Genomic DNA, 21,326 nt, shown 5'->3' with positions numbered 1-21,326 from the left:
TGCTAATCGACCAGATTATCATCATAGTCTTGGGAAGGGCAGAATCCTGGCTCAGGGACAGGGATGTTACCCACCGTGCCACAATGCCTCACCAACTTTCATGTTAGTGAAGTTGAACCCGTCTCTCTCTGTGTCTTTAAGTTCTCACATTAACACTGAAAATCACATTGCATATTTGAGGATGAAATTCTGTCTTTCGTTTACACTGCATTTCTTTATTCTTTCCTCAGTTCTGTTGTCCAGACAGATTATGACATACCTCTGTAGGAGATGGGTTTTGAATCCTTACTTTCCAGTCCAGAGGTAGAGATACTGCCACCGTGCCACACTCCATTCTTTCTATTACAAGATGGGAACCAAGACTCTCTCCTGCCACTTCTGCAGGGTCTGTCCTGCCAGTGGGATAAGGGCATATCCAGGGATGGTGATGGTGGTATTTGGGACATTGTCTGTAAGGTATGATTCTGTGAGTATGACTGTGTTAGGCTGTTGCTTGTGAGACAGGGAGAAAGTGAGGACTGCAGATGCCGGAGATCAGAGGCGAGAGTGTGGTGCTAGAAAAGCACAGCAGGTCAGGCAGCATCCAAGGAGCAGGAGAATTGATGTTCCGAGCATAAGCCCTTCATCAGGACAACTCTCCCAATTTTGGCACCATCCGCCAGATGTTAGTAAGATGGGCTTTGCAGGATTGACAGGGCCTGGATTTGGCATTGTTGTTTCTGGTGCTAAAGTTGATGCCTGGTGATCTATCTGGTTTTAGCAGTTGATACAACAGAATAGCTAGCTAGGCCATTTTAGAGGGTAATTTAGAGTCAACATGTAGGCCAGCCCAAGTGAGAATGGCAGATTTCCTTCTTTAAGGGACATTAGTGAACCAGATGGGTTTTTGTGATAATTCAGTTGTTTCATAGTCATCATTAGACTCTTATTTCAGATGTTTGTTGAATTTAAATTCTGCTATCTTGTCATGGTGCAATTTGAACCTGGTCTGCAAATATTACCTGGGTTTCTCAATTTCAAGTTGAAAGGCAATACCACCACCAGCCTTCCATAAGTTAATGGTCATCTAAAGGTGCTAAACTCACCACCAGCCTGATTACGTTGTCTTCCCAATGGGTGGCAAAAGTGACTAGGAAGTCTGGATGACCTGCCACCAACTGCCCCAACTGGAACCAATCCAAGACAGGGATGAGGGGCAAAAAGGTGATTGCAGGAAGCCAATTTTCTGCCCTTGGCTCCGACTCCCAAACAAAGAGTTCCTAAAGAGATTGGCCTGCCTTGCCTTTGGATTCTCTGAGGAATAGGCCTCCACCTTCCCAAAGCTGCCAGCCTTTGAGTAACCAAAACCTCCAGCAAGGCAGAACTTCAGCACTGAGGCCCATGATTTTCCAACCTGCTCAGGGGTTGGCTCTAACTCACCTGATTATAGCCCGATTGAGCTAGATTGCAGGTAGTGGGTGGAGGGTGAGTTGCCGCTGAACACAATTGCTCCCACACTTAATGTTTTGAGCACTTAATCTCCATCCAAATAATCTGATGATGTGGCTGTCCTCCATCTTAGGAACAGCTCTAATATGAACTAAACATGCAGATGTTGCCTTTGGTATTCTCAACATTCAATGTGAAAAAAATACTCTGCTTATAATCCTATTGATGGTGCTTTGTCGAGCTCCTTAAATAGACTGACCGTGACAAAAGTTCCGAAGTTTCCAGACAATGATTGTGTCACGTCAAATTATTCAGTATTTAGAGGGAAATTTCACTTGGATAACTGATATCACTTGCCCAGGACCTTGTATAAGGGAATGTGCCGAATGAACGATTAATCAAAAATAAACACAGAAGTGGGCAAATGATTCATTGTAATTACAGATTTGCATAAAATACGGTGGATGCTGGAAAACTGAAACAAACACAGAGAATTCTGGGGAAACTCAACAGGCCCCTGTAGACAGAGGAACAGTTAATGTCTCGAGTCTTCTCCAGAACCAAGTCAAATCCCAGGGGGAGTGGAGGGCACAAGATCACAATGAAAAAATCAGAATGGAGAATTCTTTTCACATTTGTGAGATACGTTACTGGAGAGATTGTTAAGTCACACTGCATAAATGGTTTTGAATGGCATTTAACTGCTTGTAGGTGAGGCTGAATTGTATGACAAGGAGAGTAGGTGGGCTGATTTATATTAAAGGACATGCCTTATCCTGTTTTTATAATTCCTGTGTTCTTGTTCATTAGCAGTGGGAGAATTCTGTTTAAAAGGAGAATTATACTCCTGACATTTGAGTAGAATTTACAAAATTCATAGAGCAAGCAGAAAATATGAAGTTAATTGCCATTTAATCTCTGGACATCTGGGGGGAGTTTACTGCTTCAGGACTTTGTGAATTCTGAGCCAGAAACAGTAGTTGGCTGATTGAGAAAGAGGATTGAGACAATAGGACAGTTAACGTACTGCATTATAGAGAAATCAGAGGCAGGCAAGACTGAGCTTAGGCTGGTTTTTGATGTTATGTTTGCTTCTTCTTATCTGGTTTGCTCAGTGATTTCAGAAAATGAAAGCGTTAACTACACAACTGCTTCCCAAAGAAGGAAACTGCCAGTGCTATAGAGAATGAGGAAGGTTTCAGGATTCTGATGAGATGGAAACAGATTCAGAGGTGGTATTATAACTGTAGCATTAGCAGCACTTCAGGTAGATAGGTCACTTGGACCAGATGCCTCCTAGGCATTTGAGAGAAGGTCAGGAATTGTGTAACTGCTGGTCACAAATCTTCAATCTGCCTTGGGCATGGGTAGGGGATGGTGAAAGCAGTGCTAGGGGACTGGAAAATTGCATGTTACACCCTTGTTCAAAAGGATGAAGGATAACCTGACAATTGTAGGCCATCCTGCTTAATGTCGGTGAGGATGATGTTTTGAGGAAAGGTATTCTGGGAGAACATTAGGAATCTGCCATTTGGAATAATGAAGGTGTATCAGCACAGATTTGTGAAGGGAAAGTCATGTTTAATATACTTGTGAGTTTTGATGAGGTGACTGAGGGCAATATATAGATGGTTTGAAAAGGCATTCAGTAAAGTGTCAATACACAAAAGTGTAAGCTATAGGGAATGAATGGGCATTGATGGTATGAATACAAAAATGGGGAATGGATAGAAAGTAGACAGTCATGGTGAATGGCTCCATATTTCCAAGTGAAAGGTCAACAGGGGTGCAGAGAATAATTAACTTCAGGAAGAAAGAGACAGGTTGGCAAGGGCATACACTTGGCAAATGGATCTCAACATAGAAACATGGGAAATACTACAGTTTGGCAGAAAGACTGAAAAGAATCAAGACAAGCCATCAATTATACAATTTTAAAGACAAGGCGCAAGAAATTCAAGACTTGGAATTGTGTATTTGCACATTTCTGAACACAGCAGAACAACTTGATTAAGCTGTTTACTGAGAATGTAGGATTCTGGGCTTTACAAATGGATGCATAAAGTCCCTGGGGCATGAGGCACTGAGTTCAAATCTCACCTCCTCCAGAGGTGCACAATAACATCTCTGAACAGGTTGATTCAGAAATATCTGCAAATAGAAACATATAGTATAAAGTTCAGTAAGTTATCTCAAGCTTGAATGTAGTCTGAGATTTGTTTATCCATTTTAAAAAATTAACTAATGGGGTACGGGTATCACTGGTGGCCAATATATATTTTCCATCGCCAATTGTCCTTGAGAGGGTGAGGGTGAGCTGCCTTCTTGAGGGTGGGCTGCAGCCCATGTGCTGTGATTAGACCCACAATGCCCATAAAGAGAGAATGCCAGGATTTTGAGCCAGTGAAGGTAAAGGAACACCCAAGTCAGGATGGTGAGTGGTTTGGAGGGAAACTTGCTTGGGCTGGTTAAAATAATTCACAGAGGCTAGTACCCCATTAACAAGTCACCTGTTATTTATATGTGGAAAGTTCTTGATACTGATCCAATTCCATCAGAGCTAACTCTCAGTGACCAAAATATTTGACAATCCTGTTTGTATCTGTCAGCCAGGGCTCCCCGATTTGAACAGGTTTACAGCCCCAATCAGGGAACTCGCATTCTATGAGGTCCACCTGACTAAGCTTGTTGCAATCACTACAGTGATGTTCCCAGGTATCTGCTGCCCGTGGTCCTGCATTTGGAAAGTGCTGTCTAAGAATCTTTAGTGAATTTCTGCAGTGCATCTTGTATACAGTATACACTAGTGCTGAGTGTCAATGGTGGGGGGAGCGGAAGCTTGTAGCTGTGGTGGCAATCAAGCAGGCTGCTTTATTCTTGATAATTGTTACAGAATGGTTCCCCATCATGGGTACACACACCTTAATAAGGATATAAAGGCTTTGGAGTGGCTACAGAAAGGATTTTCTAGAATGGCTGCAGGGTTGAAGAATTAAGGCTATGTGAATAGAGGGTGAGTCTGGCTGAGATGCTCTTTGGAGGGTCGGTGCAGATTCAATGGGCTGAATGGCCTGCTTCCACACTCTAGGGATTCTATGATCTTCTACGATGACTGCCGAACCCCCCAATCCAACTGTCCAACAGTCCCGACTGAACTGCCTGCACTTTTGATCATTTTCTTGACCCAAACTTCCCCTATATCAAATGCCCACCCAGCCACTTTAAAACCCACCTATACTGACCCAGCCCCACCATCAGGCTACTTAATCGCTCACTCATCCAGTGAGATCTTTAAAGAAAACCTACCTAAAAATAACTGTGGGTGTTATGGAAAAATGTTCACATTCCCATGATTTAAAAAAAATACATTCATTTGCTGAGTGTTGCAGGTTATGACTAACATTTATTGCCTGGTGGACAGTTGCAAGTGAACCTGCTGTTGTCGGTCTGGGGTCACATGTAGGTCAGAACAAGTAAGGATGACTGTTCTCATGCCCACAGGGACATTAGGTGGAGGGCACAATGGCTCAGTGGTTAGCACTGTTGCCTCACAGTGCCAGGGACCCGGGTTCGATTCCCACCTCAGGCAACTATCTGTGTGGAGTTTGTACGTTCTCCCCGTATCTGCGTGGGTTTCCTTCTGATGCTCCAGTTTCCTCCATCAGTCCAAAGATGTGCAGGTCAGGAAAATTGGCTATGCTAAATTGCCCATAGTGTTAGGTGCATTGGTGAATGTAAGTGAATGGGTCTGGGTGGGTTGTTCTTTGGAGGGTCGGTGTGGACTTGTTGGGCTGAAGGGCCTGTTACCACACTGTAGGGAATCTAATCTAATCTAGCTTTTAATGACAATTGACAGGTTAAAGGTCATCAATGGGCTTGCTATTTATTTTGGAATGTTTTTAAAAGTCAAACTTGAATTTCACTGTCTGCCATATGTGGGATTTGAGCTCATGTCCCCAGAATATTGGCTGAGCTTCTAGATTACAAGCCCAGTGACATCACCAGTACACAACCATGAATGGCTATGTTGAAGCATCATGGATGAAGGCAGACCAGAAATTCCAGCTGGAAGAACACATAATGGAATGAGCGTTAAGAACCTGCAGTCAGGGGCGTTCCAGCACCAGTGAGTGGAAGGCTATGTACCACTGCCTTACATAGTTTCTCAGGAGGCAAACCTCAAAAATACAGGTGTCTAATCAACGACTTGTGCTTCAGGAATTATTAGTGTTTCTCTTTTCAAAAACCTTCACATTTAAGGTTTACAAATGTACTGTGGGTAGTAATAAACTCAGAAAGGAATCTAGGAGGAGCCACTTACTCACCCGAGTGGTGAGAATATGGAACTTGGTACCCAATGGAATGGTTGAGATGAATTGCATAAATGTCTCTTGGGGAAGCTGGATAAGCAGCTGAGGAACAGTGGACTTGGTAGCTCGATGGATTATGGTCGGGGAGATGTAGTGTCCTTTTGGGCCCGACTGCCTCTCTCTGTTCTGTAAAATCATGGAAATAGAATTCTAGCGGAGACCCTAGTATTCATTTTAACATTCCCAATGGAGATGAACTGATCTAAGACATATGGAATCTTTCTCAGCCTATATAGTAAGGTGAAGCAATATGTGTCAGCCTCTTGGCCAATCTGAAATCCATGACTGAACTTGCGTAACATAATTTTTTTTGTCAAAGTAATTAGAATGCTGAACCTTCTGCGGGAGCAAGCATCTTGCTACACCTTTTGTTGACTGCTCTGTCCCTGAATTCTAAGACAACAAATTGCTGGAAACCGGTCTGTTCAGTGTGGATGTCATGTGGGCCATGAGAACATAAAGATATCTCACTGGACTTGGCCCATCAGCTGGTGTGAGCATGGTTCTGAATATAGGAGGAACTCTCAAGCAAATTACTAATCAACTTGTGAATCCTTTCAGTACCTCAACTTAGTGTTCGACGGGGGAATGAGAGAAATGCAAATAACATCAATCGAATAAGTGTCAATGCCTTGGACAGGTGATGCTGAACTTGTCTCTTTCTCTGTCGTAAATCTGACATCTGATTTGTCAGTCTGGCTGGTTAATGTAGCCATTTGTTTGCAATCCCTTGCAATGGTGATTAGGCAAGTGGAAGTCCTGCATTATTGGAATGATGCTGACGTAGAGGAATCCAAACTTCTTTTCTTGTGATGTGCCACACATTTTTGTGCTTGGAAAGTAAACTTCCCAATTGTGTTTTTTCGCCAGGGCAAAGTCAAAAAACGGAGGCAGGTCGTTACGTGAGAGGCTGGACAAAATCGGGTTAAACCTTCCTGCTGGGAGGAGGAAAGCTGCCAATGTGACACTGCTGACTTCCCTCGTTGAAGGTATGTCCAGGTTCCATTTTATCCCCATCGTACTCAGGAGTCCAGTGTCATCTCGCTATGCTGTGCAGTAATGACATTCACTTGTGATTTCTTTAGGCTTTCACACTATCAGATCTCCTCAAATTGGTGGAAGCCAACTTTAGACCATTTAGTCAGGCTTTGTATTGAAGTTTCCGTAACTGGTTAACAGCAAGAACACTCCTGGGCATTTGTCACAGAGGCGCGAGTAACTGCCTTACATGTAGTGTGATGAGGGAAACTGTCCCCTACCCATTAAAAAATAAATGGTCTGAAATTGATACTTTCAGAGATTCACCAGCCATCCTGGGGTATTAGAGAATTACCGTTTGCTTGTTGCTTTTCACCTGTTGAAGGAGAAGCACTCCGAAAATTTGTGATTTCAAATAAACCTCTTGGACTATAACCTAGTGTGTGTGACTTCTGAATATTTCAGAGTAGACAGAGGGATGTTGAGTCTGTAACATTTACTGGCCCCAGACATTCCCAACTAATGAGATCCTCATGGGGTCGATCCAAAAATGTTTAAAAACAACTTGAAGATTCTAACCAATGCTATGAGTCATGACCCCAAAATTAAATAATCCTGTGCTCATTAATTTGAATGTAACGTGATTTAATTTGAAGACAATATAGCATGAGAGAAACTCTTTTTGTACATAATATAGCATGTCATGAACTTTACCCCAACTAGACATACCCTTGTCCCACATGTGTCCCCTTTCATAGAGCCTGCAGTTAGTTTTATTTGTTCAGACTCCAGGATTTCAAAGCAGAAGTTTGAGTCCAAGTTGTGCTCCCCACTCTGTCCGGAGTGGGGTTTGACTCTGAGAGTGGGGTTACTTTCAAGCCAAATGCTCTCTGCAGTCCCCAAGGCAAATGTGAGTCAGATATAGATGCTTCCCCTGTTTGTCACTGTCCTACTCTCCATTATCCAGATTCTGCCAGCTTTGACTTACTAATTCCGTGTGATGCCTTTTTTACCTTTAGGTGAAGCTGTGCACCTGGCCCGTGACTTTGGTTATGTGTGTGAGACGGAATTCCCTGCTAAAGCAGCTGCGGAATACCTGACCCGGCAGCATATCGACCGCAGTGAGATCAGCAGTCGGAAGAACATGCTACTTGCAGCGAAGTAAGTTTCCCCTCCCACTAAGATGGTCACTGATGGTGGGGAGTGGCTGGAAGATGTCGTGTTTGGAATTGCGGGGACAGGGAGAGAAATGAAAGAACAGAAATTATCAACTTCAGGCCTCCTAAACAAATATGGAATGCAAAAGCCAGGAGATTATGCCAAACCTTCATAAAATTCGAGATACAAATAATTTTGAAGTTGGTGAATAAGAGGGAAGCGTTACCACTAGCAGGACAGCAGGTAAAGAGAAGGCACAGGTAGCAAAAAAAATCAACAGAGACAATGTCTTTTTATTTACAAGGGTAAGTTGTTATGAATTGGAGTTACACTGGTTGGAAAGATGATGGAAACTGAAGCAACAGTCCGCTCTGAGAGCGGATTTGATACATACATGTAAAGGGAAAGGTTGGAACATCATGTTGTAATAGAGCTAATTAGAATGTTTTTTTCATAGCATAGACACCATGGGCTGAGGGGCTTGCAATGCTGTAGGATTCTATGACATGCAAATGGAGACTAGAACCATGTCTGATGGAACATAAGGACTGTTGAATGAGGAGAGACGCAGGAATCCCCCTGATAGCCACATGATACAATCAGAACGCAGTTGCTGCCCTATTAACATCTATGAGTTCATCAATAACAGGGTGGGTGGGATATCTCTCAACTTCTGGGGAATCATGTGTTCAGGCACAAATTGCTCATGTACTACATCCTGACATGTTCACACTCCACAGGGGAATATGACTACAGTCCGCTATTCCCTTTGACAAGCCAGTTCCCTTTCCTGGTGGAAAGCAGTTCTCCAATGCGTGCTTCTCCACTAGTGGCTCAGAACCACAGCTGGAGTGTTGTACTGAGTCGCATCTGATTACCCTACCATTTGCAATTTCAGCATGGGTCCCCACAATTTCTCCAAAATGATAAAATGTGAAAAAACATTGTCACAAACCTGGGGCTGGTGGTGTGCAAGGAATTGTAATTTGTCACGTCAGAACTCTGAGAGCTGAAGAGATCCAATTATTGCACTCTATTAAACACTGCCTGCCAGCCTGTGGCCTCAGTTAGAAGGTCATGGGTTGAGTTCCCCTCAGATTTTAGAACATAGGGCTGGATTTAACAGAGCATCAGAGTCTCCAGACTGCATCCCCCAGAGGAAAGGCCAGGAGCAGGCCTGCTCTCGCTCCTGCTGGTACCCTACAGGGACCTAACACTCTGAGGCAGTACTCCTTAGTCTAAGGCCCTCTGGCCTCTGGCCTCTTCTGGGTAGAAGGTGCTCGAGATCCCAGCAGGTCCTTGGGACTGTGCAGGTGCCCCAGACCTGGCAGGGATGAGGGTACAGATGCTGGTAAGATGCTGAGGAGTGTGACATAATGGAAAACAGGGAGTTCTCCTCACGTCTGAATGGTAGCTATCCCCTCAATAAACACCTCAGTTAGATTATCTGGTCATTTATCTTATTGCTGCTTGTGGGGAGCTTGTTATTAAATTTGTCGATGGAGTCTCCAATGTAACAATGGTGTCTGTTCTTTGAGAAGGACCACACAAACTGTAATGTGCCCAGATTGGGGATTCTGATTCTTTATCTGACTGTATTGGGCTGAATTGGGTTGTTATCCCCCAATGGCGTAACTCATTTGAACATGCGCTGTGAGTGATCTCGCCTTCACATTGAGCCTGCTCCCTGTGAATGGATCAAAGAGAACGTCAAGAGAACCAGTTAATGTGCAGACGCGAGATAGACAGCTGCTTGTTGGGATACATCCCTTCGACTGATGTACCAAATAGATTCCAAACTGGACGAGTCAATTTGTGGAAGGATGTATCGATAAAGTGGCCCTGAGCTCCATCCTAATCAGCGTTTTTGATTTGAGATTTATTCCAAGTGGCCTGAAATCATTGTTTTACTTCAATTCAGCTGCCTGTGTAAGTTCTGCTGATGGATGATGTGCGTGTATAGGCCTGATTACAGCAGCTATACTAGCAACATCTTTTACAAGTTAAAATGATTCCTGGCTCCGAATTTTGTTTCAGGATCCAACTGGATTCATCCTTGATCTTGGCTGTGTTCTTTCATGTTGTCAGGAGTCTGTCTGTGTTACTAGTGGCTGCATGTACTCGCTTGTGTGTCTGTGTTGTCAGTGTGCAGTCTGAGCATGTATTATCTCATGTGGGCATTCTTGCCTGTGGGCATGCCCCTTACATTTGTACGTGTCCTGTGTACACGCTAGTATATGCATGCTGACAGCTGCACTGCTAAGTACAGGATCTAATCAATCAAAGACTCTCTACATTCAGACTATGACTCAGTCCAAGTAGGGGGGGGGACATGACTTTGTGTGGTCATCTGCGATAGTGAATGGTGCACCAAATTGTTTCCATTTCTATTTCAGTTTCCGTTGTTTAGAGTGGACAATTAGGAGAGATGTAGATACATCTGCTGATGATTCACTATCTCCCTGTTCACACAAGCCAAATGATGCTCACTTTCTGATACATCAAACAGTTACAGTAACAACAGCCAGTGGCTGAGGAGTGGTGGATGCAGTTTGATTTGATAAATGTGAGGTATTGCATTTTGGTAAGATGAATCAGGGCAGGACTTACACAGTTAATGGTTGGGCCTTGGGGGGTGTTGATGAACAAATACATAGTTCTGTGAAAGTTGCATCACAGGTAGACAGGGTGGTGAAGAAGGTGTTTGACATGCTTCCCTTTATCGGTCAGAGAAATTGGGACGTCGTGTTACAGCCGAACGAGGCATTAGTAAGGTCACATTTGGAGTTCTTCATACAATTCTGGTCATCCTGCTATCAGAAGGATGTTATTGAACTGGAAAGGGTGCAAAAAGGATCTACAAGAATGTTACTGAGATTGGATGGTTTGAGTTATCAGGAGAGGCTGGACTATTTTCCTTGGAGTGTAGAGGCTGAGGGGTAACTGGAGGTTTATAAAATTCTGAGGGGCATGGACAAGGTGAATAGACAAAGTCTTTTCCCCAGGGTAGGGAGCCCAAAACAAAAGGGTATAGATTTCAGGTGAGAGGGGACTTATTTAAAAGGAGCCTGAGGGGCAACTATTTTCATGCAGAGGATGGTGTATGTATGGAATGAGTTGCTGGAGGAAGTGGTGGAGGCTGATACAATTAAAACATTTAAAAGGCATCTGGATGGGTACAGGAATAGGTTTAGAGGGATTCGGACCAAATGGTGGCAAATGGGATTAGATTAACTCAGGATATCTGGTCAGCGTGGATGGGTTGGACTGGAGGGTCTGTTTCCATGCTGTATGGCTCCATGACACATCCTCAAAAGTGGAGTGGAGCCGAGAACCTGTACCAGAACAGGTAGCCAGAACATCTGAAATAAAACACAGAACTGTTGGATACTGGAAATCTGAAACAAATGAGAACAAAAGGGTCACTGGACTCAAAGCGGTAACTCTATTTTCTCTCCATAGGTGCTACCAGACTGGCTGCACAGAAATTTCTGCTTTGGTTTGTTTTTGGCAGAACTTTGCTGGCCTTCTCATACATAGCGATCACCCTCCCTCCCCACCATTGCAGTGCTGACACTGAGAGCTCTGATGCCCAAACCTGACAATGAACTCTGACCTTTCAACACTGAACGTGTTGCCAATGGAGCCAAGTTGACTCTCAAACACAATGGGCCATCTTGTCATCTTCTCTATCTGACAGGGGCTTTTTGTTGAGCATCACGTGTGTTTTAGAAATAGGATTGGTTCTGTGAAGGAAGGTGATAGACTTTTCTAGCTTACTGCCCAGTCAGTGAAGGTGGAGGTTTCCTGTGCTGTTAGTGTTTGGGTTAACGCTTGTGAAGAAGGGCTTGGCTTAGGGTGACCACCCATCTTCATTCCCTTGGAATTTTGCTGTTGATTTACTGGTCAAGTCAGGACACCCCATGGGATACACCATAACATCAGCTGACATCACTGTGGTTTGGGAATGATAGGTTGTGCAATGACTACATCGAATTTTTCTGGACTTTCTGTCTCTAATCAGCCCTTTGTTCATCATTTTCAAACATCTGTTCAAAAATAAAAAACAGAGCTTTTCAATGGTTCCTTATGTCATTCAGTCTCTCCACAGACTCTGTGACAATTATACTGCTGATTTCTGTGGGTCTGCTGAAATTGGCAGATTTTACAGAGCACCCTGTGTGAACAAGGGAGCAAATCTGATTGTATATATCTCCGTAGAGATATTGAGGCAGGAGAAGAGAAGATTAGGCTGGGGTTTCTGTTTTCCTTACTTTTTAAGTGTCTTTTCCTCCCATACTGCCTGTGACGATGTTCTCACAATCATAATTTTCAGAAAGGGCCTGAGTTGGTTATCAAGTTGCACTCAACTTCGAATAGCTTCACACTGTTAGTCCACCAAAGTAACAAACCTGATTCCAGGTTCTTAGTGTCAGATTTCCAAAGCCTTTCCCTGTTTAGAAAATAGTTTACGTCTCTATTCTTCCTCTCAAAGAGAGTAATCTCACTCACTTTTCCCACATTCCAACTGTCACTTCTTTGCATACTCTCCTAGCCTGTCCAAGTCCTCCTGCAGCCTCCCCACTTCCTCAACACTACTTGCCACTCCACCTATCTTTGTAGCATCTGCAAAAATAGCAATTATGTCCTTAGTTCCTGAGGCTGAGGTTACCATGAAAGGCTCAGCCTGTCCCCTCAGCTGTGGTGACCGTCAGGTTAAATCATTGCCAGTTATCTCTCTTTAATGAGAGAGCAGCCTTATGGTCTGATAGGACTATGCTAACTCTTCCCGTCATCAGGAACAGCGTGCTAACAAATGCAATTGTCCACCTAGGAAATTCAGTATCACTGGTCAGGTGACATTACTAAATTACTGCTGTCAGCTCACATTGCTTTAGAATTGTTTGGAGAATCACCTGGCTCTCTTTGGTTAATGGGTCTTCTCACGCTGTCCATTTCCTGAAGCCAAACCCCAAATTCTGCATCAGAGAACCTTGGTTCCTGCTCTCTGCCATACCATGGCATTCCCTCATCTCCCCGGGTCAGAGTCACTTGTGCAATGAATTCCTGCATCTGTGCTAACCAAAAGGCAGCTCAGCATTAAGAGGTATGGGTTGGCTTAACCATTGCAGGTTAGCGTGAACTGGTGTAAACCTCTGATGGTCTTATGTCCTCTACTGAGGCACACAGTCACCCAGCAACACTGGTTGCTCACTGTCGCTAGTATCATGTCAACGAGTAGACATCATGTTTCTAGGTTGTCTACATTGAAATCAATTACATTGAAATCAATTGGGTCATCCAACCTCCCCCACACCCCTACCACCCTTCATGACCTTATTGAAATACCTAGACGGCAAAGTTGGAATTCTCCTTCACATGAGGAGATTTGGGCTCTGAAGGTGGTTTAAACTGGCTAATGGTAAATGTGGGGTTGATAACTGAGTTTTCTTGGCGCATGGAGATCACTGATCGAGTGGATTCATAGTGGAGGCGAAAACCATGGAATTATTTAAGAAATGAATGAAATGGTTTGGGGTGGGGGATGGGGTGGGGGGGAGGTTGGGGAAAATGCTGAGTGTTACTTTAGGCTGAATCACTCAACCAAAAATGTCAATATAATGTTCCTTATCTGTAATTATCATGAGGAATTGTTGAAGATAACAGCACAGATGCATTTATAATACATGCTGGTTAAATGGAAGAAGGTGAAAGAATGTGTAGGTAAAGTGGAAGGTGATGTGTGGAACACAAAGACTGGCATTGATTTATTGGGAGGGCCAATTATTGTGCAGCACATTTTATCTCATGGAATGATCACGGGAAACCTGCTCATGTGGGCCACCTGTGTGTGAGTCAACCCCTTTTTAAAATTTCTGTTCTCTTTTTCAGGCAAATTTTCAAGGAATTTACTGACATGCTGACCCAGGACCGGTCTCCCTTGGGCAACACGCGACCAGGCCCAATCCTGGAGCCTGGCATTCAGGGATGTCTGACCCACTTCAGCCTCATCACCCACGGCTTTGGGAGCCCTGCCATCTGTGCCGCCATGACCTCACTACAGAATTACCTGAACGAAGCAGTGAAGGCCCTGGACAAAATGTACATGACCACCGGCGGGGGTCAGAGTCCACAGGACAGCGGCAACAAAACCGCGGACAAAGATGAGAAACACAGGAAGTGAGCTGTTCGACAGCAGCTGGCAGACCTTATTCCTCCCCTTTAAAATTTATGCCTGGGACCCCCTTTGGAACTCCATCAGCACCCTGAACAAGATGGCACCCAACGGTCAGGTGATCGCTCATACCTCCCTGTGCACCACCAATGCGTTATTGCTCTGTGATGACCCATTCCACTTAAAATACCAAACTGCAAGCCCCGTGAAAGTGGAGACCCTTTGTCACTGGGTTTTCTGTGTGACCCTGGGCTGGTGGTCACATTTGCCAGTGGAACATCCTGACCTCTGTGGCAATATCAATGGCACCTACAATATCATCTTCCAACAGCTCACACACAAGGTGACACAGCCACTGCTTAAACCCTCAGACCCTATAGTGTTGGCATCAGGGTTTGTGCCAACAGTGCTTGGGCTATGGTGTCCAATTTGCCATCTTGAGATGGGCTAAAACACTCCTCAAAGGAAAAGAAGGAAATGAAACCACAGGAACCTTTGAGGTGATGGGGGCACTTTCATCTTTTACTACGGCATTCTAGGATCACTGATCTCCAATAACAGGCCCGTGCTGTGTCTCACAGGAGCAGAGAACTCTTCAACTTTCCAAATACCCCACAGCTGAGCAACATGGCTGGGATCTCAAGACGAAAAGGCTGAAAGACCAGTCTGTCATGGGGATTGCAGTTGAATGCACAGGGTTCCTAGATCGTACAATGGGTACCAATCATCCGTGACTCACTCCTCTTCTTGCTTTAGTGAGCTCGGACATTGATGCAACATTGTCTAAACTTTGCCCTTTTATCTCCATGTCAGACCGGACCAGGCTTTTGTTGCTGACGTAGCATGATGTTATTGAAAAATGCGTTGGCTGAAATTTGGACAGACAAAAATGGGAAAGACACAATATGTTTCATGCTCTGTGTTTGCCAATGATTAACCTTGATTAACTGGATGATTATCTGAATTCTGAAGTCGATGATGCAGAATGAGCAGGCTCAGGTCACTGGACCTGAAATTTTAACTCTGCTTTCTCTCTCCACAGATGCAGCCAGACCTGCTGTGTTTCTCCAGCATTTTCTGATTTTATTTCAGATTGAGCTGGTTGTATTTCGAACAGGACCCAGGATAAAAGTGTCAGTGAAATCTCTGATTGATGCAGGTTCAAAAGGGGAGCTTTACTCTTCAATGCTTCCTGAGATCTTCTGCTCACTATGTGGTGTAAAAGCCATTGAACTTGAACAATCCCTGAGGTGAACCTACCTATTGTGCATTATTCAGGGACTTGAAACAGCTTCTTTATACACACTTTAACCACATGGTAGGCCACCTTAGGGAAGTCAAAATCTGAACAAGTCAGTTCAGGATTACATTCTGGGGACTTGTGAGTTACTAGCAAACTGAGATTCTGTACAAACAAGCATAATTCCCTTCTGTCCCATCCTATTTGAAAGGTAATATAGCAATAGTGGGTGGACGAAAGCCCCATTTAAAATCGACCTTTTTGAAAAGTTGAGTGGAGCTCTTGTTACATTTGAAAACTCTGTTTGTGCTGCCGACTGCTCAATGAGTGGACGGGACGAGGTATTGGCAGATTGGAGTGACCGTATCTCACAATACTGGGCTCTGTGGGTTGCATCAGAAAGTGGGTTTGAACTTTCTAACTTTTATTCCACCAGTAAGAGCAGGCTGGGAAATCGGAGGAAAATTAAAGCCCTGAAATGACTTATGAAAGCATGAGCAGCAGTAGCCTATGCTTGTAAGGTTCAAAAAACAAAATCTGGTTAAAGTAATCCACTGAGGAATGTTACACAAACGTATTTAGTAAGTGTATATCTGTCTGCCATTGGCAACAGGAGTTCACCTGCCTTCTTTTTTAAAAGTGTCTGTGATTTTTCATTGTTATTTTTAAGCTGTTTAAAAATATTACAAATATTACAAGGTTAAGTGAATTGGCTATGCTAAATTGCCCGTAGGAGAATGGGTCTGGGTGGGTTACGCTTCGGCGGGTCAGTGTGGACTTGTTGGGCTGAAGGGCTTGTTTCCACACTAAGTAATCTAATCTAAACTTATTAATCTCCTCAAAGGAATTGCCAGCCCACAGGCAGATGAGCTGTAGCTCACGGGTTTTCCTCAACTTCAGCTTGACAATGAGGTCCATTTTCCTCTGGCCTGTTTCCCCTTCTGCTGCACCTTTACATCTCTGGCCTGAGATTCTCAGAGGGTGGGAGAAGTCAAACAGGGTGAAGCCTTGAAATGGGATGGGACTGGATTCATGCTTTAAAAGGCATGTCTGAAATTCCCCTCTGTTATTGTAGAAGAGGTGGTTTCTCCATTATGTTGATGTGATTTTGAAAAGATTTTAACGCCCTTGGGCTGGAATGGTGGGCAACTACACAGGGAAGTACCCTTCTCCATGGTTCAAGGGACAACGTAGATGTTCATTATCCTTTGTAAGGTCAGTTAATTGGAGTGCAGGTTGGTCAGCCTGACCTTAGGACTGGAGCCCTCACATGAGCTTGACCTGTGACAAGGGTGGAGAGGTCATAGGTCAGATGTTGTCAAACTAGACTGACCTGCAACACTTACTGGGAAAGACTGCCATGTAGCAACTTGACCTTTCCCATCTGACCTTGACCCCACCAGTGAGCCCAGAGATTGTTACAGCCCTGCTTGACAAGTAGGGTGTGTTTGTGTGTGTGTGTGTGTGTGTGTGTGTGTGTGTGTGTCCAGACAGCCAGCAACGTGTTCTCCAAACAGTGGCAGAGTTTCCTCCACAGGGTAAATAGGGTAATAAGGGAACCAGTGTTCTGAATGTACATATTTATTTATGTGTAATTTAATGGGTAATGTAAATAAGGTGCAACCTTGAAACCTTTTTTAAAAAAAAGTTGTTTACCTCTTGTAAATAGGGTTTAGTCTTCCTGTTTTCTTTTGTTTTGGAGAAGTATTTTCCAGTTTAATGGGTAAGCTAGGATTTAATTCCTTAGTCATTCCTGCACACTTACAATAATGAGAAGTGTAAAACAGGGTATTCAAGTTGGAGGTGCAGAGTGCCTGGCAGTGAGTTGAAAGCTGTGTTCTTCCTCAACACTCAACCAACTCTCTGGGAAAAGCAATAATTCTTCTGGGTGTGAGTTGTATGGTACTTTCTGTAAATGAAGCAAGAGAAAGTTTTTAAAAATCTCTTTTGTCTGTGAATGGATGTTTAGGTTCAGCTCCTGCAAAGAATATGATTCAGTTGTGTCTTGTAACATAATGTCAGTTGAGAAAAAAAATAAAAATTTTGAATTGAAGGCACTGTTTGTTCATCCTGTTTTGTTCTTTTGTGGTAAAGTGATGTTACAAATTGGTTTGATTTGAGGATTGAGCACTCCAGTCACACAGATTGTGGCCAGTGTTGAATGTTTAGGTTGCTATTGAGGTGACAATGGAAAATCAGCTGCTCCCTAGAATTGAATCCCAATGTTCTTTCAACGACTAGGCAGCCTGACCAGAGACCCACTGACACCCAGTTTGGCTTCTGCCAGGGCCCCTCAGCTCCTGACATCATTACTGCTTTGATTCAAACATGGACAAAAGAATTAAATGCCAGAGGGGAGGTGAGAGTGATAACCCTTAACATCAAGGCTGCATTTGACTGAGGGTGACATCAAGGAACCCAAGCAAAACTGGAATCAATGGGTTTTGGGGGCAAACTCTCCTGAGGTTGGAGTCATACCTGATACATAGGAAGATGGTCAGTTATCTCAGCTCCAGGACATCCCTGCAGGAGTTCCTCAGGTCTTGTCCTAGGCATAACCATCTTCAGTTCCTTCGCCAATGATCTTTCCTCCATCATAAGGTCAGAAATGGGGATGTTTGCTAATGATTGCACAATGTTCAGCACCATTCGCGACTCCTCAGATACTGAAGCAGTCCATGTCCAAACGCAGTGAGACTTGGACAATATCCAGGCTTGGTCTAAAAGATGGCAAGTGACACTCAGGCCACACATGTGCCAGTTAATTGTCATCTTCAACACAAGAGAGTCTAACCATCACACTTTGACATTCACTGGCATTGCCATCACTGAATGTTAGGAATAAAAGAATGACTAGGGTAGGAATAGGTCCAGTCAAGGATAGTAGGGGGAAGTTGCGTGTGGAGGCGGAAGAGATTGGGGAGACACTGAATGAATACTTTTCTTCAGTATTCACTCAGGAACAGGGCATTGTTGTCGATGAGAATACTGAGGCACAAATAAGTAGAATGGATGTCTTTGAGGTATGTAGAGAAGAGGTGTTGGAAATCCTGGAAAAGGTGAAAATAGATAAGTCCCCTGGGCCTGATGGCATTTATCCTAGGATTCTCTGGGAAGCAAGGGAGGAGATTGCAGAGCCATTGGCCTTGATTTTTATGTCCTCTTTGTCTACAGGAGTAGTCAGTACAGAGAGAGATTTCCTCTGCCTTTAACCCCCCCCCCCTATCCCTGTAATGGGTTTGTTAGATGGGAACAGTATAGAGGCAGCTCTGCTGTGTATCTAAACCCATATTGTTCCAGCCTTGGGAGTATTTGATAGGGACGGTGGACAAGAAGATTTAATGCATATCTGACCCAATGCTGTCCCTGTTCTGGGAATTTTGGTGGGGGACCTCTAGTCGTGTATTACTTTGTATCCAACGCCGTTTTATTCATATCACATATTATTTGATGGGGATAGTGTCAGGAAGGTATTATCTGTATCTAACACGATCTCGTAACTGTCCTGGGAGAGTTTGATGAGGACCATGTCGAAGAAGCCTCACTTAATATCCAAATATACACGAACCCTGTCATACCAGTGTTTGATGTGGAAAGTCGGAGGGAGGTTTACCACAAAGATCTACACAGTGCATGAGTAGACACATCGGCCCTCTGAGCCTGCGCCCTTATACTTGGTAGTGTGGATGAGCAGAGGGATCTTGGTGTCCATGTACACAGATCTCTGAAAGTTGCCACCCAGGTAAATAGTGCGGTGAGGAAGGCATATGGCGTATTGGCTTTTATTGGTAGAGGAATTGAGTTCCGGAGTCCTGAGGTCATGATGCAGTTGTATAAGACTCTGGTGCGGCCGCATCTGGAATATTGTGTGCAGTTTTGGTCGCCATACTATAGGAAGGATGTGGAGGCATTGGAACGGGTGCAGAGGAGGTTTACCAGGATGTTGCCTGGTATGGAAGGAAAATCGTATGAGGGAAGACTGAGGCACTTGGGGCTGTTTTCACTAGAGAAAAGAAGGTTTAGGGGTGACTTGATTGAGGTGTACAAGATGATTAGGGGGTTAGATAGGGTCGACAGTATGAACCTTTTCCCGCGTATTGAGTCGGGTATTACAAGGGGGCATAGCTTTAAATTAAGGGGGGGTAGATATAGGACTGATGTTAGGGGTAGGTTCTTCACTCAGCGAGTCGTTAGTTCATGGAATGCCCTGCCAGTAACAGTGGTGGACTCTCCCTCTTTATGGGCATTTAAGAGGGCATTGGATAGGTATATGGAGGATAGTGGGTTAGTGTAGTTTAGGTGGGCTTGGATCGGCGCAACATCGAGGGCCCAAGGGCCTGTACTGCGCTGTAATCTTCTATGTTCTATGTTCTATGAATCTCCCCCTATCAATGTTGTGGGAACTTGCTATTGAGTAGAAACTAAAACGGACTGATCACATAAACACAGTGGCTACAAGAGCAGATCAGAGGCTAGGAATACTGCAGCAAGTAACTCACCTCATGACTCCCAAAGTCTGCCCACTATCTACAAGTGACAAATTAAGAATGTGATAGAATACTTCTCATTTGCCTGGGTGGCTGCGATTGCAACAATCCTTAAGGATCTCAACACGATCTTGGATCAAGCAGCCAGCTTGAATGGCATCCCATCCGATACTTTCAACATTTACTCCCTCCATCATTGGCACAAAGTGACAGAAGTGTGGTGTCATCTCTGAAAGGCACTACACCAGCTCACCAAGGCACCTTGGATATCACTTTCCAAACTCACTTCCATCTCGAAGGACAAGGGCAACAGATACATGGGAACACAAGCCCCTGCAAGTTCCCCTCCAAGCCACTCACCATCCTGACCAAGAAATATATCTCCATCCCTTCCCTACCAATTTCCTACCAGGAATTCCCTCCTTAACGGCATTGTAGGTCTATCTACAGCACATGGACAGCAATTCAAGAAGGCAGCTCAGCACCACTTTCTACAGGGTACTCAGAAGAATGCTGGTCTGGTTAGTGAGACCCCACCCTTTCAAAGAGTTAAAGACAGAATGTTTTAATCCCCAGTGATAGTTGGTGATCCAGGGATACTGTTGATCCAGTCAGCAAGAGCCATACAGGGAATCCAAAACAGTCAATTGTTCCTAGGATGCTTTCACAGGAACAACGCTTAACTCTCAATCTGCAAGTCCATTTGAAGTCTTTCTCAGTCTTTTGTAAAGAATTTTGTGATAATTCCTTGTTCATTTGTACTCTCTGATAGAAGATTTAAAAGATAACACTCAAGCAAAAAGAAAAGTACTGTGGATACCGGAAATGTGAACTATATGAGGACGGGTCAGAGGTCAGAAATTGTGGTACATATTGGCATCAATGATACAGCCAGGAAAGGGATTGAGGATCTGAAAAGTGACTACAGAGAGTTAGGTTGGAAGCTGAAGAGCAGGACGAGTAGAATAGTGATCTCAGGTTTGCTACCGGTGCCATGAGACAGTGAGGAGAGGAATAGTCAGCGAGTGCAGCTTAACACGTGGCTGTGAGGCTGGTGCAGGAGGGAGGGCTTCAAATACTCAGACTATTAGGATGCCTTCTAGGGAAGGTGGGACCTGTACATGAAGGACAGGTTGCACCTGAACTGAAGGGGCACAAGTGTCCTGGGTAGGGTTCAGGAGCGTTTAAACTAGTTTGGCAAGGGGGCGGGAACCACAGCTACATATCTGAGAGTTGTAGATGCGGCAGTGACAAGATGTGGTAAGTTTATCGGGAAGGTTTTTTAAGTGGTGAAACAAAGAGATCGGTTAAAGTGTGTCTGCTTTAATGCAAGGAGTGTCAGAAATAAGAGTGACGAACTTAAGAGCATGGATCAGCATGTGGGACTATGATGTTGTGGCCATATTGGAGACATGGGTTTCACAGGGGCAGGAATTTGCTAGATGTTCCAGGGTTTAGAACATTTAAAAAGAACAGGGAGAATGTTCTTT

The 21,326-nt window shown here is 44.1% G+C and overlaps 1 protein-coding gene across 2 annotated transcripts in view; it reads left to right on the top strand.

The window, feature by feature from the left end:
• Positions 1–16,095, top strand: part of tfap2c (transcription factor AP-2 gamma (activating enhancer binding protein 2 gamma)) — a 60,429-nt gene extending 44,334 nt beyond the window's left edge. For both annotated transcript variants that reach the window (XM_043676975.1, XM_043676974.1), the window contains exons 5-7: positions 6,669–6,787; positions 7,796–7,937; positions 13,827–16,095. In XM_043676975.1, coding sequence (XP_043532910.1) covers positions 6,669–6,787; positions 7,796–7,937; positions 13,827–14,118 — 553 coding nt within the window. In that variant the 3' untranslated portion in view covers positions 14,119–16,095. The remainder of the gene's footprint in view (positions 1–6,668; positions 6,788–7,795; positions 7,938–13,826) is intronic.
• Positions 16,096–21,326: the final 5,231 nt, after the last annotated feature.

The sequence above is a fragment of the Chiloscyllium plagiosum genome, chromosome 35, assembly GCF_004010195.1.
Source record: "Chiloscyllium plagiosum isolate BGI_BamShark_2017 chromosome 35, ASM401019v2, whole genome shotgun sequence".
Taxonomy (NCBI): Eukaryota; Metazoa; Chordata; class Chondrichthyes; order Orectolobiformes; family Hemiscylliidae; genus Chiloscyllium; species Chiloscyllium plagiosum.
The sequence above is the reverse complement of the archived record's forward strand: the minus strand, read 5'-3'. Positions and strand labels throughout refer to the sequence as shown.